An 18,578-nucleotide genomic window follows, 5' to 3' on the forward strand; every position below is an offset into this window, starting at 1 on the left:
TGCTATGACAGCAAACTTCCTGGTCCGCATGTCATTACACACACCGTACACTACAGGCAGCTCTATAACGGGAACGGGGGAACCCATGCACTGGCTGTTACCGTGGTGATGCGGCAGTCAGCGCACCCGAACATGCCGCATGGCTGGCGCAGAATCCTGCTGCTTCCCAGCACAGTTAAAAGAAAACAAGCAGCCAAGCTCACAAACACAGGCAGTTTTCAAGCATGAGGGCTCCCACATAAAAGACCAGGCCCTTCCCTTCATAAATAACACAGCAAAGTTGAGCCAGAGAGGACACAATGGAATTAAGAACTTTGCACACCATTCACGCCCTCCTTAAAATCCATTCCCGTCCTGTTAAACGGCTCAACTTGCGGCGCATTCCTCTAGGAATTGATCCGCATTGATCAAGAGAGGTGGGTACCTTTGAGAGAGGTGATCTCATGTTGGATGGACCGGGCTGTGTCCATGTCACTGGATTCTGTCACGCTTGTTTCCTGGGAGCGTGTGTGTGTGTGTGTGTGCGCGTGCACTGCGCAAGGTCAGTCCAGTAAGATTTCACCAGCTGCAAGACTTCAGGATTTAGTTCTGTTCTTCTCTCGGCTAAGTCTGCAGTGCTGCTTGCTGACCGTGTGGTTTCTCTGTTTTGATCCTCTCTCTCTCGCTCAACCACTCACTCTTTCTCTCACACTTGCTCATTCCCTGTTTGCAGGGAAACTGTAAAGTGAAAAGTACCCCTCCCTCACTTCTTCCTCCTTCTCTGTCTTTCCTCCAGCCCAGCCCATCCCATCCCATCCCCCATGGGTCCCACGGGGTGCCTGAGCCAATCAAAATGCGAGATAAGTAGAAATTGTGCCCACTTATGGGATGTTTGAAGGTGGGAGACAGATGCAGATAGTATAAACTAAGAGAGAGAAAGATGTAAAGAAGTGAAATGCAAAAGAATGAGTAAAAGACAAGGACAGAAATGGCACAAGAACGTGAAACTGAGAGAAATGCACTCTGGGACCTTGGTTGCCTCTCTCTTTCCCTGTAATTTGTCAAACCACTGTATTTTTTTTTAGCTCTTAACATGATGACTCCAAATGCTATCCATAAAAACTATTTACAACCTGTCAGTTTTTAGCTAAATGCACCCACAGATTCTCATTTATGACTCCATCTGAATCTCTAATTCATCATGACAGCATCAGTGTCTAATGAAAACATGCTAAAACTGCACACACTACCAAAAAAACTGCTCTTGTGATCTGGACTTGGCTTCATATTTTATAACATTTTCCAGGGTAAAATAAAAAGTATTCATTGAATATATAAATAGATCCCTTAGACATATACTTACTTTCTTTCTTTTATATCCACCACTTCTGACAAGTGTTCAAAGTTTCATGTGTTTTCGAGCATGTTTAGGCCCTCAAAAAATTCATTTCGGACAACAATAATAATAATAATATTCAGATAATAAATGGAGCAATTCCAATAGGGTCCTCGCACCATTGGTGCTCGGGCCCCTAACAAGACAAAACTAGGCAAAAAACAAAGCAAAGCAAAGCGAAAAAAAGAAATAAATATAAAGTGTGGAAATGTAATACAATGTAAATTCAAAAAATACTTGTGTGTTGTTATTGGCTCGTGAAAGCCAGTGAAAACGAGATTATGTGAATGATTAAATCATTGATTAGGCTACCTGATCAGTCACCATCTATTACCCATATGATGCGTGAAAAGCTTGCAAAGCTATTTAAACGTGAGAACGACAGCTCATTAATATATGAGCTGACAGAATTGTGGCAGATGTTTTTTGAATAGCTTCTCATGTGTTTATGTAAGTGTGTAAGCTCAAAAATAAGGTGTGATATTAAAAACAAAGTGATGAGACACACAAACAGATGAGCTAAGATCTAAACCTGAGAGTGTCTAAGCTTTTCAAACATTAGATGACATGGCAATGATAATCAACAACAACAAAATCTCATTACATACCATATTCTTTCAAAGTGAATGAATAAAGTAATGGAAAAGCATAACAAACATAATTCAGCACAGTTATAGTACAGTGACTCAGCAAAGAAAAGCACAGTATTTGCTGCAATTAATGCTTCAGCAAGGAAAAGTCTACTTGACAGTTATGCAGCAAAAAAGATAAACTCACACTAAACAATTATTGACGACATCAGTGCACCTAATCTTCTTTTTTGGCCAAAGCATTATTTGATTTTGGCATCAGACTCTATTGTTGTCATAACTGATGTGTGTGCACAATCAAAGCCAGAACACGGGCTCTAAACACACAAAAAGAGAAAAGCCCCATACAGACTAGATGACACAGCATTTTGAGAGCAGCCAAGCTGGCCTACTGCTGAAGTTCCTGAGATTAGTAGCTCTCTCTCTCTCTCTCTCTCTCTCTCTCTCTCTCTCAGACACAGACTGCTATTCTATTTCTGCCTATTTTTTTTCCCCCAGTGACCCTTTTTTATTCTACCTCTACAAGTCTGTCATAGCCACAAGGCAGAGCACAAAGTAAAGTTCAAGGGGTTCAAGCTTGAGATATTTAAATATCGGAGTGTCTATTTACACCAAGTGTGCCGCAGACGTCCTGATATGTGAAGCCAAAATGTTTTGATCGCCCCCAGGTGGCTGGATGCAGTATAGTTCATAAACCCCACCCTCTCATTGTAATCGAATGGGACGTGACAAACTAAACAATCAAATAACACTTCAAATACATTTTTTCCAAAGATGGTTTCTGTCATTTTAGGTAGTTTTCATCACGCTGATGTAAGTTCAAGTGTTCGTTTTTCAAATAAGTTTGGTTTTAATTAGTTATTTAAATGCTATAAAAAAGGGGATGTGATGTCATGATTGACAGCTGTGATTCTTGACAGCTTCTCTGAGCGAAGTAGTCACTGAGGCACCGACTTTTTTCAGGATTTTCGGGAGGAGGTTGGAGCTTCAACTTTAATTTCGACATAATGAGTTGTTCAGCAGTAAACTGTACTAACTGATTCTGCGGGAGTGTGGGCGGGGTCTTAATAGCGCGGCTCCATTTTATGCTCATACTGTGCAGACTCAGGTTCTAAGATGTCAGCGCCATATTTGGACATTGGCGGCTTCACTTTTCTACAATGGTAGAGAGTGAAGGCGGTCGTCCATCTTTTTTTTTTTTTTTTCTATAATTTACATAAAATGCAAATAGCCCGCCTTGTTGGCAGAGGTTACACTAACTCCGCCCAATAACATCTAGTTCGCAAACAAAATTACGAAAGACGTAAGATTGCCAATAGTGTAGGGGTAAGATGCGAGGCAAAAAGTTCATGCAAATCGACCCTCGTTTGAATCCCCTTTTTGCTGAACTCGCTCTATTCCCTTTTTCCATCACATATCAGATCTGAAAGGCATTTTTTTCTACATCAAGATGTTAGGTCTGGCAACTCACCATAGACACGGCTCAATCCGAGGGGCGGGATAAACGGCTGTATTTCAAATTCCCTCTGCACGCAATAGGACAACGCTTCAACCAACCAGAGCGTTTTCCCAACAGCGGAGCTAACGTTAGTTGATAGATTCAACTTTTGAATCTGGCCGGCAAAACTACGAACACATCTTCCTTTTTTAAGAATGACTTAAGTGCCGTTCTTTGCTCTTTTCTCAAAGAAAAACTTAACTTCAAGTCCTCCAGAGTCGAGGCCAAAGCCGATTCGAAAGACTGTTCTCCAGCAGCAACTTTTCTTTGTTTTCAAGTAACGTTAGCAGGGAACCGTTGCAACTCTGTCGTCATCATGTTAAGCCCGCCCCGTCTACTCTATACACGACGTGATTGGCCTGACCCAATTTAGGTTTTTCCAGCACGAAAGTCAACGGAGAGTTGCTAGACTACCCTGGCTGCAAAATACATTTTTGCTGCCGCTAGGGTGCATCTACATTTCTAGGCTAGTTTTTTTCAATAATAATTAAGAAAATATTTGAAAAGTAGAAATAAATTGTCTAAGGTGTGTTTAATAATCAAGTGTTTATCGGTTAGGGGTAGGCGTAGGGAGCCCATTATTGCCCAATAAGGCGGAATCCATTTAATAACTTTAACAAACATCATAATTTACATTATGCAAACAGTAACTGCCACTATTCATAAGTATAACATCTAACTACTATTTACACTTATTGCAAAGACAATACTGCTATTTTTACATAGTGTAAATATAATCTATCGCTATTTTTTCACACGATAAATAGCATATCGCTAAGAAAATATGCTATTTTCACTTAGTGTAAATAGCCGCTTCCTTTAAATATTTCTTATAAGATTTGGCGTTAAAGGAAAAGTTCACCCAAAAATCGTTATTTACTTTTTTTTACCCTCAAATTGTTTCAAGCACATATGACTATTTCTTTCTTATTTTGAAAAGATTCTGACTGCTCTGTTCAGTATAATGAAAGTGAATGAGGACTGGAACTGTCAAGCACCAAAACTACAACAACAACAAAAAAATATTATAAAAGTGAAGTTTTATGAAGCCATACAGTTGCTTTCTGTGAGATATGCTGTAAATGTAAATTGTTATTCACTGAAAATCATATGCCTCATATTCACATGCTCTGTACAATCACTGAAATAGAGTTTGTATATATAAACAGTCATTTCAGCATTTGAGGGGAAAAAAGACACGTTAATTGGAGTGTGGAAGAGACCGTTTCATTTTTACCTTTATAGTCCAAAAAGTCCATTTAAGGAGAAACTTGATAGCAGTTGACAATATATAATATGAGGTATAATATGAGGATGCGCAATGTTAGAGCCTTTGCAAACAGGTCGCGTATACAATGTTCATCCAATCAATCAGACTGACACTGCAAATATGCAAATAAGAATTTTAACCCTGAGTTTAGAAATGTACAGTAGGAAAAGTATGAATACCAAGGATTATTTGTTAAGCCTGGGTAAATTATGAGCAGTGTAAAACATGAAGCAATATAACCCGGCATTCCGTTTACACAGGGTTTGTTGACTATGTCAAGTGTGAAAAGCCCTAGATTTTTCTTTAAAGATATATTTATATTCTAATGATCTCTGTTTTGGCCAACCTTTGTAAACTAAGTAGCACTCCGTTGCTGAAAAAAGTGTTTTTGTTAACATGCCAGTGTTTCAACAGACAATAATTTTTTGCAACTGAATAGTCTAGAGATGAACATTATTAAAGCATATCTAGGAACTATGAATGTGTTCAGGAAATGTATAATGGCATATTATATATATATTTATATAAAGTATAAATGACACTTCAGCTCAGTTATGCCAAAAAATAATAGTTTCCTTCTGAATTTCTGTCACTATCTAGAGCCATGGCCAGCTGCACTGCATTTGATCTGCTTTAAAGCGAAAAAAAAAACATATTTGCCAAATCTGTATTGAACTGCTGGGAAAGAAGCCATTGCTTTGTTCCGATAAATACTGCATTAGAGCAGGTGGTAAATAACTATTACATGGCGCTCTAAAATATGTGTTTTGATTGGTCAGTTACAACATTGAGCAGTCACTTTTTTTTTTTTTTTTTTCACTTCACAGTCCATACCAATGAAAGATAGAAAGTTAATCACAGCCCATCTTGAGACTCAAAAGGCTACTGTCAGTCAAAGCAAGAAAACCAAAACATCCTTTGGTGGAACAAACTTGTTAGAGATACAAAGAGCTGGATAAGAGAGAATTTTAAATGTTAGCTGGTCTACTGCTGAACTTTTCTTAGTGGAATCTAAAAGTAAGCTATTAAAATGATTTCAACTGAAATGTCATGTCCATGTAGACTAAAGTTTGGGGTCTGTAAGATTTTTTTTAAAAAAGTCACTTATGCTCACAATCTTGCATTTATAAAACATGATAAAACAGTAATATTGTGAAATTATAGTACAACTTAAAATGTCTTCATTACTTGTTAGCTACACTACGGTGTTAGCTGATCTTTCAGAAATCTTTCTAATATGCTGAGAATATATTGTGGTACAACATTACCAAATACTGGACAGGTAGATTTTTTTCCTACTAAGTGTGTTGGCTCTGATCACAAAAACACTCTGACCTGTCTCTTACTTTTTGTCACCTCACAAAAGCTTGTAGAATTCGGCAACTTGCACGGACTTGTTTACTCTTTCACATGTAGATCACTCATCCTGTCTCTCTGTGACCCATCAGCCCACCTCAGTGCAATGGCGTTGCAGGAGACTGTTAAGATGGTCCCCATAGATACATGTCAGATAGCAAACTGTCAACAAACAAAAGTTTGACATCTTTTCAACTCGCTCCTCTCTCCTCGTACAGTAGCCAGTGTAGTGTGACAGTGTGAAGTTCAGTGATTCTATCTATGAAACCCCTGTAGAGAGTAAAGCTAAATAAAAGGACACTTGAGAGACCTTGATTTTGAGCTTCTCTTCTGGCGCACAGAATCAAGGTCGACAGTTTAATGAGGGACCTTGACCAATCTGATAACTAGCAGGTTGTTTATCTATCAGAGGGAAATCCTTTTTGTTATGTTGGGGAAAATTTCACCCTAGTGAAAAGTTGACCCTAGTGCATGTGATGATAACGATGTCTCATTGAGTAACGTTTATAAGTTATTGAGCCATCAGTCAAGACGGATAAACACATAAGCCAAACACTCAATTAAAGCTCATCTGTCAAATTTCACTGGTTAATTATGTGCTGACAGATGACAAATACCAGCACAACGCCTTCCAAGAATCCCATCAAACTTCTGTTTAACCTTTCATGAAACTCACCACAAGATTTCATCTAATTTGTAAGTCATTCAAGTTTTGGCTCAGACAAAAATGTGAGTTTTTTTGCAATTCGTACATCTTGTGTAATAGATACAGTATAAAGTCTATTACACTAGATATACTAGATACTACTCAGTGGGCGAACACGATCATTTGTTTATTTATTGTCCTAAAGCCCAATTAGGTATATTTTATTTTACATACATTTTATTTTTGTTCACTTTTTTTTCCTTTACAAAAAAGAAAACTTGCAACAACCTGGAAAATCTACAGCTAATGTACAATGTGACAAATTCATAAAAAAAAAAAAAAAAAAAAAGGCATACAATACAAAACATTAGTGATTGGTTTGTAGCATTCTTTGTGATGCTTTCCAGACAGCAGTGATTTCTGCAAATTTCACAAAACCTAAAAAATAAAATAGTAATAAACAAATACAATTTTAGATGGATGGATGGATGGATGGATGGATGGATGGATGGCAAACAGAAAATATTATGTTTTTCTAAAAGTTACGTGTAAGTAATGCAGTCTCCAAAATTCCTGAACAATAGACCCAGTACCCTGGTGCCAACATGCCTTAATGAACGCACATGGCATTCATGGCAACTTGATGCAGCACTCCTGGCATCAGGCTGGCCTAGCGTGCCACTGATCAAAGCTAAAACGATACAGTCTTGAGTCAAGTAAGAAGCTTTGTTTCACTATACACACTGTCAAAGCAGTTTTACAGAAATGGACGATGGTAATGTTTGTAATACCTTAATGCCTAATTTTCCACATTTTCTAGTTTAGAGCTGGATGATATGATAAACTGATGTTTTATTGAGAGGGTCTAAAATACTTTCTGACACACTCACTTACTGGCATACAAATAGACTTTGCCATCACTTACATACAGATCAACTTAGTCATGTTCCTTGGGTTTAGTCTGGACAATGCAAACAGGAAAACTACTATATTCCAACAATGACTAAACATTCCATGACTCAACATAATGAAGTGACTGAGATGTTTCTACAGCTCCCAGGTTTCCTGGTTCAAATGTATGTGTAGCATTACCAGACGGATGGGGAGTTTGTTGCAGACATCCTTGGTATCCAAGTGACAGAAATTCCACACCAACTGAGCAAATTTTTAACTTACTGACAACCAAATCACAGACAGATAGCACATTCATTCTTCCTTAAGTGCGAGCAATCAATCATGATCATCAATCATTAGCTGAAGTGATCAAAAACTGGCTTTCCCATTCGTCTGGAAAAGGTGGAGAAAAGAGCTGGTATGCAGAACAAACAATCTCAAGTTTCCAAAACATGCAGATTAGAGCAAGACGTGGCCGTTAGCACCAAAGACATTAAGCATAAGGTACTGCCTGTAGATGTGTGGGAAATCCTAAAGAGGTGAAGAAAAGTGCAGTAAACAATCTCTGGTGACCAATATCGGCTATGTGTGAAAGGTATTAAGAACATAAATACCCTTAATAAAGGTATTAACAACACTTTCCAGCTGTTCCTATTCAATTTACTAGAAAACTAATGAAATACCCAAGAAACATATCATGTGTTGGTAAATTTGTGTTAAATAGAGCGGGAGAAATTCAATAAGATATTTTATTTGTACATTCTGTCTGCATTGCTTTAGCACCTCATTTAGTAAATAAATTATGCTAATCAAGTAACTTGACCAAAAAAGCAATTTAAACATCCCAATTCTCCATCATCCACCTACATGAAATCCACAGCATAAAATATCTCTCTAAACCTCTTTCTTTCCAGCATTCTCTCCAAGAAAACACGTTTTTCAACAGTGTATTAACAACATTCCCTTTCTATTTCCAGTTCGGAAAACCATGACTTCCATTACCTAAACTTTCCCTCTTTAAGACGTGGATAAAGGCCTCGGACAGGAAAACAGCTTTCACTGTATTTCGATATGCTCCTTTTCCAATTTTTCTTTTTCATTTTCCACTTTCAGTCGACAGTCAATGTTATGCTAAAGTGTGGCATATAATTGCTTTTATGGGACTTTAGTTTACCACAAAAAATGAAAATTCTGTTATCATTTAATCATGAGATTATGTTCATGTCGTACCAAACCTGTATGAATTTCTTTCTTCTATAGAACATGTTTTGAAGACTGTTTTAACTGCTTTCTCTCCATACTGTTGGGATGGTTGTTGTTGCACCACGACCTGTATTCTGTGTGACATAAATTTGCCTTCTAGTGTTCATCCCGGACAGCAGAGTCAGGGGTTTGTTATGTTCAATAAAGCAACTATATCGGCATTAACGTCCATTCTGTTAATAGTACAGGACAGAATGAAACGCATACCATGAAAGTCAGAAGTCAGTGAGGTCCAAAAAAAAGACTTGACCCCATTGACATTCATTGTATATCTTTTTTGGTGTTTTGCAGACAAAATAATGTTTTTTAAGGTTTAGAATGGCATTAGGGTGAAAGAATATAAACTGAATTTTAATTCCCCTTTTCATTCACATTCCTCCCTTTAAGTTAAAAAGCTCTGTTATAAAACTATGGATTTTTGAACAAAACTACTGAATGCATTAGGAAATTCCAATAAAGAATGTATGATATGCTGTTATTCTTTGTAAACAGTCATTCACATTCAAATAGGGTGACCGTACCCCAGCCTGGGTTTTCTAAATATAAAGAGCTGACTTTCCCAAGATGATCCATGCATTTCACACGGGAACGCTTAATGACATCAATCATTATCACATTACAAAAAATAATCCCTCAATTCCCATTGGCCACGCCATCATTTGGAGCTTCATTTGAGTCATGAGCTTTACTCATGGGTGTATTTTCTGTGCAAGTGGGTGTGTCTCAGGACAGTTCCAGGAAATCATGTGTAACAAATACTGTATGGATACACATCAAATACTTTTAAACGTGTGACCAGCATTAGTTCAAATCCAAATCTGCGTTATGAATAAGTGAACGTGCATACTCACGGATGCCTGTATGTTCATCACTATGAGTAGGCTTTTCAGAGGCACTATTTTAGAATGTAAGATCAGGTTGCATAAACCTGATCCTGGCTGAGGGAGTAGAGGGGTTAGAGCTGCTCCATATGTGGACGATCTAAAGGTAGCTCAAGATTAAAGCAAGGAAGTTATTCAGATCAGAAACACATGTTTGGCAGTTACAAACAGACAGACTTTGTCAATGCCGCACCTCATACTGTTTTTTCCTTGTTTCACGTGATTACCCGTCGTGATCATTTTTAATACACTGATAATCTTACATTATAAACTGAAATTTTAGGGTTTTGCTTTATTGATCCTCTTCCCAAACTAAAATAAAGAGTTGAAATTACAGTGGCCCTAAAAATTATTTGCACTCTCATTGACCTCATTAGTGATAATATAAAATCAGGTGGCATCTGTAAAAATAAAAATAAAATGAATAATTAATAAACATTCAATTGTTCTCACTCTTTTAGGGAATGCATGACATTGATCAAAAGTGACATTGATCAAAAAGATTTTGGGCCCTATTTTAACGATCTGAAACACAAATATCAAACACGAAACTCAAGTAACTTTGTGGGCGGATCTCAGGCGCTGTTGCTATTATACCGGCGGGATAAATGACTAGATTTATGCTTATTTTTTCACATCTTCATGGACACCACAATGATTTCCCTTGTGTGGTAATATTTTTCCTTGTAATTATGAATGGTTTGCAAAAATGGGAACTGCTGCCTGCGCCTGTGTAGATGAGAGAAGCTAATTGTATGCGCATTGTGCACACTTTACATTATGGCCAAGCATGCGCCCTTAAAATAGCATCTGAATAGCACACCACTGACTTTAGACTAGGTTTTTCCTGGTCTGTGGCGGAATTGTTTTCTGAAACTGCAAAATAGCACCAGGGAACGTTTGCACCAAAACATTTTTGTCACATACAGCAAACATCTCCTCACTATCCGCTAGATGCCTGTCCCCTGAACACACTGCAAAAAAACGCAATCTCTGTAGACAGCCCAGGTTCCACAAACGGCAAGAAAAACAAACTGGCCCAGCCTGGACCACAAAACATAACAAACAGTGTTCCAGCCAATAACCGACAAGAATGAATGGGGGTTGGGGGGTTAGTGCGCATGCACATGAAGGGGGGTGTGGGGAGTGGAGGAGAGAGAAGCATGAAGAGAAGTTAGCTAGAGGAGAGATGTCCTAGACAATGACAACGACTAGCGTTAAAATGGTATATTCTTGAGAATTTTGATATGGCCGACACACGACCAAAGAGACTACGTTCCGATGAACAAATAACAAAGAAGAGGGAAAAGGAGAAGGAACGCACAAAGTCCCGAATTTACATTAGAAAAGCGTTCAAAAGGTGGCGAGAACTCCGCCAGCAGAAGGGCTTCCAATCCGAAATTCAGGTGGCTCTGTTTTTGCTGGACAGGTGGGTAAATCCAGTTTGGTTTTTCTAAATGGTTCATGACTGTTTCAGGAAGCATGGAAGGGAGGGGACGGGATGGTATGAGGAGGAGGGAGGGTCGAGCTAGCCTCTGTTTTGTTTGACAATACTTTGAGCGTCGACAAGAAGTGACTTCACCCAACATCGCTTAGAGCACCTTTAAAGAAAAATACCACTTGGTTTGGTACTTTTTATTAATACAATGACATTCATATATTTTAGGTGTGGCTTAAAATACTTTTTGGGGCCACTGCATCTAATTGGTTTAAAATACACATAATACATACATGTACTTCGCTAATGTACTTCAGGAATTCAAAGAGGACTGAGTCATGGCTTTGCCATGGTGATACCAGGAAAATACTCTTGGGGTCAAGGGTTAAATCATTAGTGTGAGAGTGTGCATACCATCTCAAGATGTGGCCAAGCCAAAGTTTAACTGCACATTGCATCTTTTAAAGCTACTCCAACCTGAACACAGGGTCACCTCGGGTCAACAGCGGCCTTTAGACAGTCATCTAAGGGACCTTGTGTTTGGTTAAGGTTAGAGGACACACTCTGCTGATCAAACACAGGCTCTCTTATGGAAGTAAAATAATGACAAATGTTTTTGAAACAAAAAAGCTTGTTGAATTGCACTACTTGAAAAAAATATGCATTGCATTAACCCTGCTTGCATTTTAAATCATTGTATTTTCAGGGCTTGCATTTTTACGGGCTCTAAAAAGTTACATACGTCTCTAAAGTTGCATACGACATTGGACACACGTTTCTAACTTCAATAGCATTTGAAGAGAATGACTTACAGTCATACAACCAACCGTAAAGTGTTCATGTAGGTGTCATGATACACACTTTTTAGATAGTTGATGTTAAAATAAATATGAGCTCATGTAGTTCTGAAAAAAAATAGCAATATGTAGGCCTACACATGATTTGACAGTTTATTTTATTAAATATCAAAAAACTAAAAGTGTGCATCATGTCTGGCACCTACATGAACACTTTAGAGTTGGTTTTATGACTAAGTCATTCTCTTCAAATGCTATTGAAGTTAGAAACGTGTGTACCAAAGTCTTATGTAACTTTAGAGACGGTCCCTAAATGTGCGAATGTCCAGTGTCAGGCGAACTTATGCCAGTACTTCACTGGGAATCGCTTAGCGTGAAACTTTGCGCGTTACGTTCATATTCTGGTCCATCTGCTTGCCTGTAGCCTATTAATATAGCCTACATCCCCAATAAGGTGGGAGTTTGGTCTTTTATATCACTGTATTTTGTCCACTGAGTTACTTTGAGTGTCTTGAGACCGCAGGAGAATCCTGGAGAGTGACGTATTGAGGGAATCCCCAGTTCTGCAACACAGCGCCGCAATAAAGTTAAGAAAACTAAACAACCGAGAGAAATATATGTCTACTACCTCAGATTTAACGTTTGATCTGTACATCAGCATCGGGGAATAACATAATCTCGGTCACGACAGAGAAAGCTGTGCAAAACTTACATGTACAAAAGTAACAGTTGACTTAAATGTAAACACAGCTTTTGTGTCTTTATCAGCTTTTCCATATGATAATCATCACAAATAGCCAACTGCTTGCTCCATTTCTGTAATTCAACGAATGAATGAGTCTCTCACCCGTTGCTCTAGTTTTCTTCGTCAACAGCCGCTTGCACCCCCTGTTGGTGAGGACGACTAACAGCTATGGAGATTATCAATCGGCAATCTACTGATATTCCTGCCGTTCCCGGATGTCAAATGTTGAATTTTCTGTTGAATTTGAACAACTGAATTTGTGGAAGCAATTTGTTAAGTGAAATAAAATGGACCGAAAATTGCCGGTCGAATATTATAGGTTGTATTTTTAAACAGAATGAACATTTTGGAAGTGAAATCTGAAAGGTGAATATTGATTTTTGAATTTTTAATAATGAAAACGTGTGTGAAATGTTTTGAATTGAAATATTCACAGCTTAAATATACAACCATGTTGAATTTCAGCCCATAAAAAATGCAAGCCCTGAAAATACAATGCATTAAAATGCAAGCAGGGTTAATGCAATGCATATTTTTTTTGGAGTAGTGCAATTCAACAAGCTTTTTTGTTTCAAAAACATTTGTCATTATTTTACTTCCATACTCTCTTACCAGGTTACCATTCAACCTCACAATCAGGAAGCTCAATAAGTATGCCATAGGGTCAAAGGTCAGATTCTAGTTCGGAGACAGATGTGGTTAAAGGGGGAAGAACGTGATGTCAAAGTAACAAAATCCGATCCTGCATCTGAAGAGGTCTGTGAATGCTTCATTTAAAAGTAATCTAAACATAGGACAGATTTCATTCCGGTTAAAATTAGTTCAGCCATCCTATTTAAGAGACACACGGGAAGAGTATTACGTTTGGATGTTAAAAACAGAAATGACACCAAAATATCCGCTTCGCTGCATTTCAATCCATCAGTACTGAACTCACTGTGGGGACAAACCAACTTTAAAACACGCACCTGAAAATCACATTTAAAATGATCCTAAAATGGAGAAAATATAAATGTTACAGATTTAGCTCACAGCAATTTGATAAGTTATCACGTCTAATTCAATCTATGCATTTCTTAATCTTCTCTAAATCTGCCTCTTATCAGCAGGTGTCGCAAAAATGAAAGGCGACACAAAAGAGGACACCGTCTCAGTGGGTCATGGAACACTCACACTCCTGCCAAATTTGTCACCATGTGATCCACTTCAAAAGGGAAGAGGTCCATAGGAAGACACAAAACATTTTACACACTCAGATCATGAAGAGATGTTTAAATAGGCTTGATATTATTAAATAGGCTTTGTGTAATCCAGCAAACATTTGGGATTCAAACAAAGGGTGCAACCTGACCAGTAAATGCATGTACCCTGTGTAAAGTATGCTGGCACTAGAATCAATATCAGTTCCAAACTGGAAACATGGGGGGGACATTTTTGTGTAAAATAAGTTTTGCATAAAACCCCTCTAGAGGATTCGTTCAGACTAATATTCAAACTTTTGCAGGCCGTCTGGGTCCAGTTCTCCTCTACAATAATAAACTGGGGCGATATATATAGATCTCTCCTCAGGACCCAGTCCTGCAGACATGGGGCAGAAGTGGGATTATGGGAGAGGAGGGTTACATAGTTAAGAACACCAAAACTGCCAGATGAGCCTTTTAACTTAAAACAACTTAAAACAACAAGTCAGAACATGTCATTTTAAATCAAATTAGCTGCTATAAAATATATTTTAGCTGACATGGCCCTATAACAACAATGGCATCGCATATAAACCATGGTAATTATGGGGGGGGGGGGGCTTTGTAAAAAAAATCTGCTTTGTAAATGTAATTTATTCCTGTGATGGCAAAACAGAATTTTCAGCATCATTACTCCAGTCCTCAGTGTCACATGATCATTCAGAAACCATTCAAATGCTGATTTGATGCTCAAGAAATTATTATGATCACTGCTCAAAACTGTTAATTTAAGCTACTTAATGTTTTTTGTGGAAAATGTGATTTTTTTAAATTAAGAACCCCATTTATTTGAAATAGAAATCTTTTGTAACATTACAAATGTCGTTAATGTCACTTTTGATCAATTTAATGCATACTTGCTAAACAAAAGTGTAAAAAAAACTTTGACCCTAAACTTTTAAACAGTAATGTATATAATAACACAGTGCTTTTCAGAGTGTTTAAATTGCATTCCTGTTCACAACTTCATATTGCAGGCCTTATATGTAAATAAAGGTAAACATTGTACAACTGCTATGAATCAGTCTTTATAGCTGCAAAAATGCCAAGAATAAATTATTAATACTTAGTAAACTTGTCTCATACGACATGTGTATAGACAGTCCTCTACTGGATGATTGAAGACCATGATACGCCAGGTGGGTTGAAGACATCTGAATTACATCTGAATTAAACGGACTCGCCAGCATGTGTTTTAACAGAAACAGCTGTAGAACTCACAGTGATTCAAAAGTTTCAGAGCAACTATTGCCTCTAGGTTTAGTCTTTTGCAACTCTGCAGTCGCGCACATCTTTGCCAGTCAATGTGGAACTACTTATAACCCGACGGCAATGGCTGAGCTACAGCCCCCTCTTCTCCAGACGTGAACGCATGCACACAATCACAGTCGCACAGATGGTGCATTCACACACGGACAGTGACAGCCGCGGCTTCAGTACCTTTATACTTCTCCCTGACGTTCTCGTAGGCTTGAACAAACTCCTGCTCGTCTACGTGAGCAGTCACGCTGGCTGGATCGTACATGGACATGAGGTCAGGTCAATCTCTCGTCTATTTTCCCTTCTTCTCTTACTTTCAGTCCCTCTTCGGACGTGCTTTCCTGACGACTGGTCTGTTAGAACAGACTGGTGTGTTTGTACAGTCTCACTCTCTCCAGGCTGTGTGTGTGAGAGAGTATGTGTGTGTATGTATGAGTAAGTGCGTGAGTGAGTATTCCCCCACAGTTCTGGCTCTCGTTCCAGACCACCAGTACCACTCCCCTCCTTAAGCTTGAGAAATACCAACACACACACACACACACACACAGAGAGAGAGAGAGAGAGAGAGCATGGTCCCACCTCTTAAAGGCATATATGAAACACACATGTACACACAGGAGCAACAGGCTGCTTTCTAAGGACATCAGATCTAGTACAATGAATACGTTATGAAGCTGGTAGATCAGCAGAAGTATGTAGCGTGGGATAATATTGGCTTTGACATGAGAGCTAAATCTCAGCAGGACTTTGACACTCTTACATGCATACAGACCCACTAAAAACAATGTGTGAACAAACACAACCAAATCCCTGGCATCCACATGGGCAAAAAAAAGCATAACATAATGCTTAAGCAGTCATTAAATAACATGCTTAAGGTCAAAAGATCAGATAGAACTGAACAGATGAACAAAAATAGTAAACTTTCAACAATGGCAATAGGCAACATAAAAAATAAGATCCTGACCACAAAAAAAAATCCTTTAATAATGGTGTTTGCTACAGTAAGCATCAATATTTCTCATCATCCTCAACATGATAAACACTTCAAATCATGCAGTTGCAAGTTGCAACTTTTATAGCCTAAATGTTCAGACTAACAGTTTACACCTGCCAGATGATAAAACAGTTACTGGACCAGTAAGCTACAACCCAAAACACCCTAAAAGTCACCTAGCAACACCAAGGAAACCACCCAGATGCTCTAGAAACCACTTGGCAACAATCCAGAACACCATAAAAACCAACTACTGGCCACTTAAAACACCCTGTATAAAATAAATAAATAAATAAATAAACAACATTTTTAAAAATAAAAACATTGGAACAAGGATACCCTAGCAACTAGTGTTGTCACGATGCCAAAGTAAATAACACATTAAAACGGCATGTAGCTTCTACCTATCAGTGGCTACCGAATTGACCAGATACTCTGTAATAGCAGCCTTGCAAAAAGGTTTTTGGCATTATTATTATTATTATTATTATTTTTTTTAAATATTTCATTTTCGGCTTGATGCCAAAGTTCCAGTACTTTTGACAAAATACTAGCAACTACCCAGAATACCCAAGAACACATTCAGAAACAACCCAGAACTCATTGGAAACCATATGGCAATGCCCTAGTAACCACATAAACACCCTAGAAACCACCTAGAAACAACCTCGAATCAACCTAGCAACAACCCATAACACCCAGAAAGCACTTAGCAACAACCAAAAACGCCCTAGAAACCACTAGCAAAAGTGTGTGTGTGTGTGTGTGTGTGTGTGTGTGTGTGTGTATGTTTTGAGAGAGTGACAGTGATGATTAAATGAAGTAGAGAGAGAACGAGTGGGAAGGAGAGAAGGAAATAAAGCCCTTTTGTATGAAGTGTGTCCTACAGTCTATCTCAGGAGGAAATGGAAAAGCCTCCTGAGATGAGGATGGGGCGGAGGAACTGAACTTTTATCACTTTAAAAAGCAATTAGCTTTTAAAGAATGAAGTGGGTGTGAGATGCAGTTCTGCTGTCTCTCCTTAGCCCCTTTCAAAAAAACAAAAAAAAAAACCCCTTCAAGTTGGTAGCGACTATACATTCACAGCCATCCATCTTAAAACCCCCCAACAGTCTCAAGGGGGCAAACCCCACCCCTAAGAAATCCCCTACACCAGATGTGCCCTGTTACGAGCATTCCCAAGGTGGCCACAATGCATCAACCTGTCAGCTCTTTTCCAAAATCCTGGATAATGTTTGTCAGTTTTTGACATTTTTAATGTCACTGAGAAGCTCTTTCTCAAACTACTGCAAATATTTGGGCTTCAGAAGCCATAAAACGTCAAAATAAGTGCAGATTATTTTGCACAGAATGCACACCCTCATAAAAGAGAACGAAATTTCTAGAAAATACATTCATTTTTATTGCTTTTCTGGAGATGCCATGTAATAAATTCTTCGGAAATAATTTAATCATGTCTGATATATGTGCTCTGAACACCTTTGCCAAATGTGGAATGAAAATAAAGTATGTGATTAATCTGTCAAGGACTAAGGGAACTGGATATGCCTTAAAAAGATGCAAAACATGGTCCAACATATTTATGGATTCTGTTCAAATCACACTTTAACAGCTGGTTTATTTATCAAAGCAGCTGAAATCTGAGCAGAAACAAAAATAAACCAAGTTTTTACATTTTCTGAAGAAAACTGTTGGTAGCACAAAACTCTCCGCCAGTGTTGCCAGACGTACTATAATTATCATATTTGTACGATATTTTTGACCGATGTATGATCATTTATGAAAATTGTGACACTTCAAATAATGGTCGTTGTAATCATAAGGCATCTATACTTATTGATCAAGTATGACAGGTCTTCAATCTCATCTCACGTTATGTCTTTTCGGCCAATCATCGTGGAGAATGAGGGCCCTATCTTGCACCCAGCGTAATTGACTTTGTACACCGACGCATGTATCATTCCTATTTTGCACTCACGCACACGCCGGTAAACTAGGGAATGAACTTGCGCTCCCGGGGGCGGTGCAGCGAAAAGAGGAGGCGTGTTTCGGCGCAAACGTTCCCTGGTGCTATTTTGCAGGTTTAGAAAACAATTCCGCCACTGACCAGGAAAAACCTAGTCTAAAGTCAGTGGCGTGTTGCGCATGTTATTAATATGCTATTTTAAGGGCGCATGCTTGGCCATAATCAATGTAGAGTGTGCACAACGCGCACACACTTTGATTCTCTCATCTACACAGAAGCAGCAGTTTTCATTTTTGCAAATCATACATTATTACAAGGAAAAATATTAACACACGAGGGAAATCACTGTTGTGTCCATGAA

At 38.4% G+C, this 18,578-nt stretch overlaps 2 protein-coding genes across 4 annotated transcripts in view; both read right to left on the reverse strand.

Moving 5' to 3' along the window:
* Nucleotides 1-15,748, reverse strand: part of pleca (plectin a) — an 89,954-nt gene extending 74,206 nt beyond the window's left edge. For 2 of the 3 annotated variants that reach the window (XM_079878470.1, XM_079878468.1), the window contains exon 1: nt 425-703. In XM_079878470.1, the coding sequence (XP_079734596.1) occupies nt 425-470 (46 nt within the window). In that variant the 5' untranslated portion in view covers nt 471-703. Of the gene's footprint in view, nt 1-424; nt 704-15,434 lie in introns of those variants that run through there. The other variant, XM_079878480.1, reaches the window with a different exon arrangement.
* Nucleotides 1-18,578, reverse strand: part of LOC307162838 (uncharacterized protein) — a 40,115-nt gene that overhangs the window by 5,565 nt on the left and 15,972 nt on the right. The gene's annotated exons all lie outside the window — the stretch shown is intronic.

Source organism: Squalius cephalus (assembly GCF_949319135.1).
Source record: "Squalius cephalus genome assembly, chromosome: 8".
Classification (NCBI taxonomy): Eukaryota; Metazoa; Chordata; class Actinopteri; order Cypriniformes; family Leuciscidae; genus Squalius; species Squalius cephalus.